Source organism: Miniopterus natalensis, chromosome 9 (assembly GCF_054644295.1).
Source record: "Miniopterus natalensis isolate mMinNat1 chromosome 9, mMinNat1.hap1, whole genome shotgun sequence".
Lineage (NCBI taxonomy): Eukaryota > Metazoa > Chordata > Mammalia > Chiroptera > Miniopteridae > Miniopterus > Miniopterus natalensis.
This window is the reverse complement of record NC_142089.1, coordinates 37922009-37934117: the sequence shown is the minus strand read 5'-3', so window position 1 is coordinate 37934117 and position 12109 is coordinate 37922009. Positions and strand designations below refer to the sequence as shown.

Below are 12109 nucleotides of genomic sequence, written 5' to 3'. Positions count from 1 at the left end.
GTTTATTTTGGATATATAGCTAGAAATGAAATTACTGGGTCATATGATAATTCTGTTTAACCTTTTGAAAGACTACCAGGTTGTTTTACAATATAGCTCCACCTTTTAAAAATTCTACTAACATTGTATGAAGGTTCCAATTTCTCCAAAGCTTTGTCAACACTTTAATTATATGTCCTTTGATTATAGCTATCCTACTACAGGTGAGGTTTTAAATATTATAAAAGTTAATATTTTATTTTTTTTCTTTGTAGAACGAAAAGGGTCTTGGTCAGAGAGGAGGAATTCCAGTATTGTTGGCAGACGATCACTTGAAAGGACAACAAGTGGAGATGATGCTTGTAACTTGACCAGCTTTCGACCTGCTACGCTCACAGTGACAAATTTTTTTAAGCAGGTATTGTTCTGTCATGTAGGAATTCTAGGAGGCTGTCTATATATTTCTTTTGGTTTCAGAAGAATTGTGATTGCATATGTACATGTAATACATGTACATATAATTGTGATTTCAAGAAATTTTTAAAAACTTAAAGAATAAAAATTAAATAAAAATATAAAAATAAAAAATAAGTTATATACCTGTTATTTTATCATTATATTAAAATATTGACACTGACTAATAATGCATCAGAATCAGTCTTCCACATCTATCTTATATTTTTAATTGTAATATTTTAACTTTTCTTAAATATTGACAGTTTATGGATTTTCTTAGAGTGATTATGTGGAATAATCCACAATTTTGTTTTGTTGTTTTTACCTAATTTATCACTTCCATGGTACATGGAATAGAACTTTCAGGTCATAGTGGTGCATCTCTACGCTAAAATGCCATTGGTATTTTTATAGGTGAATTTGTAAGTCCAATAAGTTCTTAAAGATATTTTATTCTTTGCAAGTATGTTCCCTACACGTCAAATCATGAGTCATATCCGTATTTTTCAATGCTAGTCATGATCTAGTAATGGTAACAGAAATTTAGTGTATAACACCCAGCTTAATAAACAAAACAAAACTCCAGTAGAATAAAAATATAATACTGCTTCAATGAGCTTTATTCCCCCTAATTTTTTGTGTGAGAGTATGGGCACACTGGATTTTGTTGTAAAATTAATTTTATATGGAGAACCAAAATCAAAATTTTGAAAGCCTTTGTCTTGAGTAACCAGATGACCAGAACCATATAAGAATGGAAGAAAATTTATATTAGTGTGGCAAACTGGAGAAGTACCATGCATATGTTTTAGGGCAGATTAAAAGAAAATGGTAAATACTCTCAAAATTCCTCCTTTTGAGATGTTCTAAATAAAGGGAGGAAATGCTGGCCTACTGACACCTTGTAATTTGAGAGGGTTAGATTTTTTAAAAATATATGTTTTTATTCATTTCAGAGAGAGGAAGGAGGGGAGAGGGATGTTACTGGATGACGTGATAGCCAAGTACAGCTATGGAAACAGAGCAGTAGATTTACCCAGCTAAATGACACAGCTTTGCAGCTATGACATTTTTCTCCTTTTGTACTTCTTCAGCTGTGACATCACTTCTGTCACTATTTCCACAGCTCTTTTTTTTCTCTTTTCATTTCTTCAGCTGCTTTATCATTGAACTGATACTGTAAACTCAAATCAACAAGTCAGCCATCCACCTACCCACTTATTTATTCAAATGTATTTTTTTGAGCACTCACCATGTTACTGAGCATCATTCTACCCCCTACCTATTTATCCAACAAATGCTTTTTGAGCATTCACCATGTACTGGAGACTGGTAACTGGAAACTAGCACAAAGTGATTGTGAAACTTAAAATCAATGATTGCTGGAGACACAGAGACTGGAAAGCATTAACATTCAACTTCGTAGAGCTCTGTAATTTTTTTAACTACTAGTATGTACAATTTTTATAAGTATTTTTAAATAGCTAGAATATTACATATCAGGCAAGTGCAAATTAAGTAAAAAGCAGAAATTGTAATTTTAATAAAGTAGAGATTAAGGCACAAGTTTCTCCTAAATGAGATATAGAAAGCAGTTTTTTAAAAATTGATGAGCAGTTACTATCCATGATAGGATATAGTAATCAGTGTTTATGTACAGATTTTAAATGTGACAAGCTAAAATTATTAGAAATACATGGAGACTTTAAAATCAAATCAAATTCACACATTAGTTTTAAGGGCATTTGTTCTGTTTATTAAAATGCATGTAAGTTATCTGTTGCTTTGGGAGTACACAGCAGTAAACATGCAGTGTGGAGAAGGGGTTGTCAGCTAAATTCATTTACATGTTTGGAGGTTGAGTGGAGTCAGCTGATCTAGTCTGATTTGTGCTGGGAAGACAGAAATGACTCAGACCTCTTTCATGTTTCTCAATTTGTACTCATCATCTAGCCGGCTAGTTGGGTCATGCTCTCATAGCAGTGGCAAAAGTTCAGGAGGGAGGGCAAGCTCACTTGTGCAAATGTTTTTCGAGTTTTTGCATCACCTTTGCTTATTGTCCAAAGCAAGTCACATGGCCACGCCTAGGAGATGGAATTAATGCCCCACATAACAAAAGGTATGGAAACAGATAGGAATAAAGATTGGAGGTCAATAATATAGTCAATTTAATAGGTTAAGTAGACAGAAGTCATTGAATCTAGAGATAATCTTAATGTATTATAAATAAAGACTATTTAAAGATATATATTAATTCTGTATTCAAAAGGAGATAATATACTGTTTTAGCAACTGATGGAACATTTACAGTAATTAATTATATATTAGGTCACCAAAAAAATCTTCAAAAAGTCAGATTCACTAACCATAACTCAATTAAACTAAAAACCACCTTAAAAAGTATTAGCAAAAATCTCCAACCTCTTAGAAATTAAAAATCACTTTTCTAGATGGTGGGATAAAATGATCAATTCTGTACCCTGTTCAGAATACAGTAATGAGGAAATGGGATATTGTTCAGGGTGAACTCACAGTAATAAAGTAGCCTTAAATATGTTTATTACTAAATAAGGTAAGATAATATATGAACTATGCTTTAAAACTCTAAGATATCAAATGCAGGAGGTTTGGATTGATAAAATCTAAATACTAACTTCTGAATTAAAGAATAAAATCAATCCCTACCTATTTTATTTGCAAAAAAATTACATTAAATAGAAAATTTTGTATTAATTAGATATGGTTTTGTTTTGTTTGTCTCTTTTCCCATGACTAAAATCTTTTCAGAGATTTTTTTCTGGTCTTAGTATCAAGATAGTTGTACTTTTCTTCAAGAGAAGTTTTTGTTGTTACTTCTTTTCTTTTTTAAATTTAGTCAGTGCTGTATATTTTGCATTTGAGAAATTTGGCGATGTAAAGTTGAAAAGAAATATAATCTCAAGTGTAATAAATCTGTAAGTTTGTCATTATATGTATGTTTTTTGTTTGTTTATATTCTTTTTAAAAAATCCTTTTCATCAACCTCTAATTTGTATTTATTTTCCGTATTTTAGCGTGTCCTGTAATACCTTATGGACATAATGAGCTATAAGTAAATATATAAAATTTAAAAACCAATAGCAGTATCATAACTTAATAAAATTTGAAAGCATAAAAAAGGAAATGAGCCAGCATATTGACTTTTTTTTTTTTTAAAGGATGTCTGTTGACGTCAGAGAGAGGAAAGGAGAGGGAGAGCTATAGAAACATCAATGATGAGAGTCATTGATTGCCTTCCTCTTGCAGGCCCCCTACTGGGGATGGAGCCCGAAACTCAGGCATGTGCCCTGACCGGGAATCGAACCAAAATCTGGATCCTAGGTCGATGCTCAACTGCTGAGCCACTCTGGCTGGGCAGCATATTGATTTCTAATCATGATTCTATTAATTTTATTTTTCATTCTGACTAAATTGAAGGAAGAAGAGCAGGATTATTAATAGGCAATATTTTTAATCTACTGTATTTATTTTATTGAATAATTTTTCCTTTGTTTTTAAAATCAGGAAGGAGACCGCTTAAGTGATGAAGATCTGTACAAATTCCTTGCTGATATGAGAAGGCCATCTTCTGTTTTACGGAGACTAAGACCAATTACAGGTATTTTAAAATATTGAGTAGAAATGATTATAACTGTTATCACAAATATATTGTATTGTTTGTAATACAGTGTATGTATTCCTTTTTTCACTTATCTGGCCCATATGCCTTTCTTTGCTCAGTGCCTGTCAGTTCTCTTTGTCTCATTCCACTCTCATGTGGTCTAACAGTTTGGGGCAGGATTCAGCAACTTTTGATAATCTGAGTACTGAAATGAGAACGATGAGCAATGTCATGGCTTAAAATTATTTTCTAGAGAAAAAAAAAGTGCATGAAGTGGTAAAATTTAGAAACCGATTCATATTATGATCAGAGCAAACCATTCAAGAGTGAAACTGTTGTTAAGCCTACCAAGTTTAAATTAAACATTTAACTTTTGAAATGCTGGCTTATTTTTATGCTAGATTTCAGGGGGTGGGGGGGTTTGTTTTTTGTTTCTTCTCATTCATTTATTCAGTGTTTTACATGTATTTATGTTCTGTCTCAGTAATTTATACCTTTGAGACTTTCTGAAATGAAGTAATTTAGAGGTCTGAGATGATAATGATTTTGGTTTCTTCCCAGACTTCTTGAAAAAATAGGATCTAAATTCTTCCAAAAACATTTTCAACATGACGTTTTTATTTATTATGTGCACATTGTTTTTACAATATGTTTTTATATGCAGCTCAGCTGAAGATAGACATTTCTCCAGCACCTGAAAATCCTCATTATTGCCTAACCCCAGAGCTGCTTCAAGTGAAGCTTTACCCTGACAGTAGAGTCAGACCTACCAGAGAAATTTTGGAGTTTCCTGCCAGGGATGTCTATGTTCCAAATACTACTTACAGGTAATACATTTTAATTTGGAAGAATTTTGAATTAAGATATTGTATATTCTAATATTAATGTAGAACTAGTATAAAATTCTCCAAAAGTCTTTTGTAGCTTTGTTACATATTCCATTTCTTACCACATGGTTTTATTAATAGCTGTAATGTGTGAAGCTTTTACTATGTGCCAGGTATAATGTTAATTATCTTACATACATTATCTTACTTAATTCTTGTAAGTTGAAGTGTGTGTTACCTTCATTTTTGAAATGAGTAAACAGAGAGAGGTTAAGTATGCTTGAGTATGATGGAGCTAGCACTTGAATCGTGGGCTGTTAGTTTAAAATATTTGAACTCCCAGTTTCAGTATTTTCTCAAATGTCCTAATTAGCAGAATCTAGCATTACCGTGAATCAAGGTTATGTGTCTACACTATATTCTAATTATCAGCAGTACTTGGTGAATATACACTATTTAGAGAATACTTGACTTGAGGTTGCTGGATAGGCTGTTTAGTCTGAATACTACATAACTCCAGGGATAACCTTTACATATACTTTTTATTAACGATGCTCCCCACATTATGAGTGCTGAGACCACTACTTGATATGTCTGTTGGGATATCCACCAGGGCAGCTCAAACATAAAATTCTAACCCAGACTTCCCAATTTTAGCATATTTCACCACCATTTACGCAGTTCCAGAGGCCAAAATTTTGGGAATTTGAATGATTTCTCTTTTTTTCTTATTCCTCCATTTACTACAAGTTTTGTAGTCTCTACTTTCAAATGTATCCCAAATCCAGTATTTCTTATGTCTTCCACCTTTAAAACTCAATTCTAAGTCACCATCTAGATCAGCACTGTCAAATAAAAATATAATGGGAACCACATTGGTAATTTAAAATTTTATAGTTGCTACAATAAAAAAATAAAAAGAAACAAGTGAAATTAATTTTAATTATATGTTGTTTAACCCAGTATACCTGAAATATTATCATTCTTACATGTAATAAATGTAAAAAATTATTGAAATATTTTACTTTTAAAAAATATATATCTTTATTGATTTCAGAGAGAGGGAGAGATAGAGATAGAAACGTCAATGATGAGAGAATCATTGATCAGCTGCCTCCTGCATGCCCCCTACTGGGGATTGAGCCCACAACCCGGGCATGTGCCCTGACTGGCAATTGAAGTGAAATCTTCTGGGTCATAGGTCAGTGCTCAGCCGCTGAGCCACACTGTCCAGGCTATATTTTACTTTTAAAACACATCTCAATTCAGATAAGCCATGTTTCAAATGTTTAAGAGCAGTGGATCATATTGGATAGCTGCTGATCGTGAATTTTGCTGTATGTTTCTAATTTGATCATCTTATTTCCACCCCAGCCTCAGTCAACTCAACATTGCAGCCAGAGAGGTTTTTAAAAGTTATAAATCAGATTACTCATTCCTCTCTCTCAAACCCTGTAGTGGTTTCCATTATAAGCAAAAAAAAGGATGAATTTTTAGTAATAGTCTATAATATTCTACGTATCAGTCTTCTTTCTTTAACTTCATATTCCTCTAATCTCTGCTTTGCTTATCTCATTTTAGCCTCAGTGCCCTTTTTGTTCATCCTTGTACAAACAAAATTCAATTCTGCCTACAGCTTTTTCTATTTGTTCTTCTCTTTGCCTGTCATGTTTTTCTCCAGACCTCTGCATGGCTTGGTTCCTTTTTCAGACATATATCTGCTTAAAGGTCACTTCCCAGAGGGGCTTACTTTCATCACCCTACCTGAAATGATCCACTGCTTCCCTCCTCTAGGTCTTTACTCTTCTTGTATTTATCATTATCTGACATTATAATGTGTAGTTATGTGATCATTTTTTGTCTTTCTCATTAGAATGTAATTACTGTAAATGCCAGGGACTTGTCTATTTTGTTTACCACTTTATCTTCAGCATCTAGAATAGTATGTTAGCACACAGAAAGCACATAATATTTATTCAGTGAGTTAAGAAACTGGAAACTATGCACTGGTCTGAGGGTGAGATTTCGAGTCTACAGATATGAATTTATAAATGTAGTTTTTATATTTGAGATAGAATGCTTGATTTTATATTTTTCAAAAGGTCATTGAAACCTCATTTTATAAAGGCTCATTGTGGGAGATAGTTAATCCTAGTTTCATGACCTTGAACTGCCCATTTCACACCAGTTGAGTAATTTTGACCTAGCTGATTTTCCACAAGAACACTTTGGACTTTGGTAAAAAAGCCAACTGTTGGGTCACTTTTCAGTTTTGAAAACTGTTGTGTTGGGTGATCACTTGGTAGTACATGCATAAATGCAATGCTTGTGGTTGTTAGTGATGGGGGAAAAACAAGGAAATTTTATTATCCTATAACAGAAGGTAGAATATGTAACAGTACATATTTGGAATAGGTTTTATAAAGGAGGCAAATAGTAGGTGCTAAATAAATACTGGTTAATGAATATATTTTTGATTAATGAATAAATGTGAATTGATTTCCATGAGTTACACTATTAGGAAGGAAAGATACAGGCATGAAAATATGCTGATTCTAGGATGAAAGAGAGTGGGTGAAAGGATTATGCTAAAATAGGTAACCCTGAAAGAAGAAACATGTATACTTGCTTTCAGTAAAATTCACACTGGTTCAGAGTAAACTTTTGGTGTAGACATTTTGCAATACAGTAGTCTCCCCTTATTTGCTGGGGATACCTTCTAAAACCCCCAGAGGATGCCTGAAACCCCTGGGAGTGACAAACTCTATATGGTAAATCCTCACTTAATGTTGTTGATAAGTTCTATGACTTTAAGTGAAATGACATATAGCAAAACTGATTTCACCATAGCCTAATTGATATAAACAGGAGTTAAGTTTCTACAGCATCTCATCAACGTTAGAATGAAACGATGTTGAATGAAGCAATGTTATTTGGGGACCTGCTATATCATACTATGTTTTTTCCTATACATACCTACCTATTATAGAGTTTAATTTATAAATTAGGTACAGTAAGAGATTAACAATAATAATTATAAAATAAGACCATTATAACAATATTCTGAAATAAGAGTTATGTGAATGTGGTATCTCTCTGTTTCAAAATACTTTATTGTACTGTATTCACTCTTGTGAGGTTGTGAGATGATACAAATGCCTACGTGATAAGATGAAGTGAGGTGAATGACGCAGGCATTGTGACATAGTGTTAGGCTATTATTGACCTTCTGACACTACATCAGGAGGATCATTGAGTCCAGATGATGTCATGTCTTCCACCAACAAATTTAATGCCCCTTCCATCTTATCTCAGCACTTACCATGCACTGGGACTGTAACTTTGGCAGTTTGAGGTGCAACAGCAAAACTAGCACAAATTACTTTTTTCTTCTTCACAATTTCATGGATAAGGGACTTTTTGTACTGTAGATTTAGCAAACTCAGAATATGTTTTTTCTTTCCTTATTAAGTCTAGAACTTTTACCTCTCACCTAAAGGAAGCACTTTAAGGCTTGTCTTTGGCATATCCTAATTGCCTGCATCACTACTCTTGCATTTTGAGACCATTATTAAGCAAAATAAGGGTTATTTGAACACAAGCACTGCAGTCTACTATAGTCGATCTAATCACCTTGGCAGCTACTAAGTGACTAATGGGTGTGCAGCATATACAGTTTGGCAATACTGGACAGAGGGATATTCACATCTTGGGCAGGATGAAGTGGGATGATATGAGCTTTCATGATGCTACTCAGGACAGTGCACAATTTAAAACTTGTGAATTGTTTATTTCTGATTTCCATTGAATATTTTTGGACCTTGGTTGAGTATGGGTAACTGAAACTGGAAAGCAAGACCGAAGATAAAAGAGGGAACTACTCCTGTAATTCACTAAAATTAAGTAGATTGACGCTCTTTGCTCTTGGAGTTTTTATTACTTTTTCTCACAATTTTTATTATTATTTTTGCCAGATTTACTTTTCTGTCTTTTCTCCATTTGCTAAATGTCAGTTGAGAGTTACAAATAGTAATGCTGCAAGGTTTCAGAGAAAGGAGCCTCCATTTACTAGATATTTGTGGGAAAAGTGAGATTATCTATCTGTAACTTGAAGTAGAAATAGAACTTAACTAAGCAGCATGGTCTGGGGAGGCATTCTGGACAAGTGGAATGGCATTAGGAAAGTATATAGGAGATGTTTAAAAGTCGATAATTTATATGAGAGTTGAGGGTCTATGTTGGATAAGAAATGGTTAAAGAGGTAATTAGGGCTCAGATTATAAAAGTCCTTGAGTACCTGGAAGAGATTTGGATTTCATTCTGTAGGCTATGCTCTTTTAATTGGGGTACATATTCTTGTGAGGGCACAGCTATATGGGATATGAAAGTCTACAGGATAACACATCTTCTAGGAGCATCACTTTTTAGAAGATTTGGGGAGGAAATAACTATTTTTATATGATGATAGATTTGTGGAATAGAAAACAATTCATATGTAGTTTTAAGATAAGATTCTAAAATTTAAGATAAAATCCTATTAAGTTATAAAGGAAATATGTGCTTATATCAAGCCATTTTATCCTAAAACTGCAGAATCTATAAGAATATGTTTTCATTATCCTTTGCTATTACACTCTTTTAATAGACAAGTTGGAGTGACACAGGTTGAAGACGTTACAAATTTGTTTTAGGAAGATTGAGGGGAGACATACAGAAAATTAGAAGCCCAGGCAGGAGACTATTTAGATAATTTTAAGACCCAGGTTAAAGGCAGCCCTTGGTAGGTTTTTGGCAGTAGAAATGGGAAGAAAGCATATCAGATTAAGAGACTTCCAAAGATTGTAAAGTCCTAACGGCTTATGATACAGGAGAGGTGTTTTACAAAGTTACGTGAAAAGCTAGAGATGGTTCTTGGGTTTTAAGCTTCTATCACTGGGAAGCATGGTAGTGCCATTAATGGATATAATGAAGTAAGGAGAAGAGTGGGATGGGGAATACGGGAAGAAGGACCAGCAGAGGCGGTAAGGCATTGATGAATTTGTTATTTGATATGTTGAATTTGAGGAGACTATAGGATATCAAAAGGAGAAATGACAGGGCAATATAAGAAAGGAAATTGGGGAGAGGTCTGGAAATAATATTGTGGAACTTTACTCATAGAAAATAAATGAGTCTATGAGAGTAGGTTGAGTTTCTGAAGGTCAGAGTGGGAGAGATGATTGAAGATTGTACATTAGCCCACAGTACTAAATACTAGGAGGTAATAGGACTATAAAGAAGGGTTCAAATAAGGGATAATTCTCCGAGAGTGTAGTAATATTGTGGAAGCAAAATGAAGATTAAATTTGAAAAAAGAACATTGTTATTAGTAAGTAGTAGGGAGATCAAAGGGTATGAGAACTGAGAAAAGGCCTTTAGATTTGACAATTGTTAGTGGTGAAATTACAACACTTTTAGCAAAGTAGTGAGAACAGAAGGACATGATTTTGTGAACAATAAAGGAGAAAATTCTTTCTCTTTCTTTACCAGAATTAGCTCTTAACTTGAGGTATATATTTAAAGCAGAAAATAATAGTACTCCCAAAAGGAACAAAATTAAATATATTGTTTGAGAATTGTTAAAAATTGAAAAACTAATAGGGAAAGTAATTGGTTTATTAAATAATGCATTCTTTTGCATTTGAAAGCTTTTGGTTTTTTCTTTATTTTGGTATTGTGGCTCTAAAAAGTCATTTTTGACAGTTTGGCTGTTGTTCTGAAAACTAAAACTTATTCTTCCCTATATTCTTTTGTAATTTTTTCGAACAAAATATTTATGTAGGATCCACATAGATCATACATATTTACATATGTCATATATTTTTATATGTCAAATATTTTTTATATATAACATATATACTGGGTAGTTTGAAATACATAATGGTGAATACTTATTAACTAAGGTGAATCACTATATAACTTGGGCACTATATCTTTTAAAAACTGGATTTAATTCAAATTTTTATTTCTCTTTGACAGTTTCTTTAAAAACTTATTTAAAAAATTAATACTGAAAAATGATATCATTGTCAAAAGTTTTGCATCTAATAATCCTGGAGGATTTAGAATTTAAATTATTTAAATTAGAGATAACAATCACACTTCTATTGGATGTGAATAAAAAACTACAAAAATTTAAATTTCTATAATTTAGGGGACTCAGTCTTTATTGAATTGGGAAACATACATACACATCTTAGATTAGTTAAATATTCAATAATTTGAATGATTTTTAATTCTATTTGAAAACCTACACATAAGTATTAGACTGACACCATGTCCAGGGGCAATAAATTATTTAACTTGATGTAACAAATACATTCATTCTTGTTGTTCTCTGATAAGATCCCTTAAAATGTTTTGTTTTCTCAGTATTAAATGTTAAAGTATATAAAGTGTATACATTATGGATAAGTAAGATAATATATGTTAAGGTAAAGTGGTATCTGATATTAAAGTCAATATGACTTAGTAATATGTTAAGGTAAAGTGGTACCTGATATTAAAGTCAATATGACTTAGTAATCATGATCTACTGAATTTAAGACACTGTACCTATTTCAATATAGTATTTCATCCCATTTCATAAATAAAGCATACCAAACATTTAAATTCTCCAGATTATTTTGTAGTAAAATAAACCGTCAGTATTAAAATTCATACTATACCCAGCCGGGTGTGGCTCAGCGGTTGAGCATCGTCCTAGGATCCAGGATATCGCGGTTCGATTCCCGGTCAGGGCATATCCTCGGATTGTGGGCTCGATCCCCAGTCAGGGGCATGCAGGAGGCAACCGGTCAATGACTCTCTCATCAGTGATGTTTCTGTCTCTCTCTCTCTCTCCCTTCCTCTCTGAAATCAATAAAGATATATTAAAGCCCGGCCGGGCGTGGCTCAGCGGTTGAGCATCGACCTAGGATCCAGGCGATCAGGGTTCAATTCCCGGTCAGGGCACATGCCCGGTTGTGGGCTTGATCAATGACTCTCTCATCATTGATGTTTCTATCTCTCTCTCCCTCTCCTTTCCTCTCTCTGAAATCAATAAAAGATATATTAAAAAATATATATATATATTAAAAAAAAATTCATACTATAGATTTTTACATGTACTATGAACTGAGTGAATTTTAGTTTTGAAATTAATAGTATTACAGCATTTAAGAACTGT

General features: G+C 33.1%; 1 protein-coding gene across 7 annotated transcripts in view; it reads left to right on the top strand.

Annotated features, from left to right (window-relative positions):
• DOCK7 (dedicator of cytokinesis 7) overlaps positions 1-12109 on the top strand; it is a 155418-nt gene that overhangs the window by 37274 nt on the left and 106035 nt on the right. For all 7 annotated transcript variants that reach the window (XM_087820488.1, XM_087820487.1, XM_087820486.1 and 4 more), the window contains 3 exons: positions 255-397; positions 3979-4072; positions 4740-4902. In XM_087820488.1, the coding sequence (XP_087676614.1) occupies positions 255-397; positions 3979-4072; positions 4740-4902 (400 nt within the window). The remainder of the gene's footprint in view (positions 1-254; positions 398-3978; positions 4073-4739; positions 4903-12109) is intronic.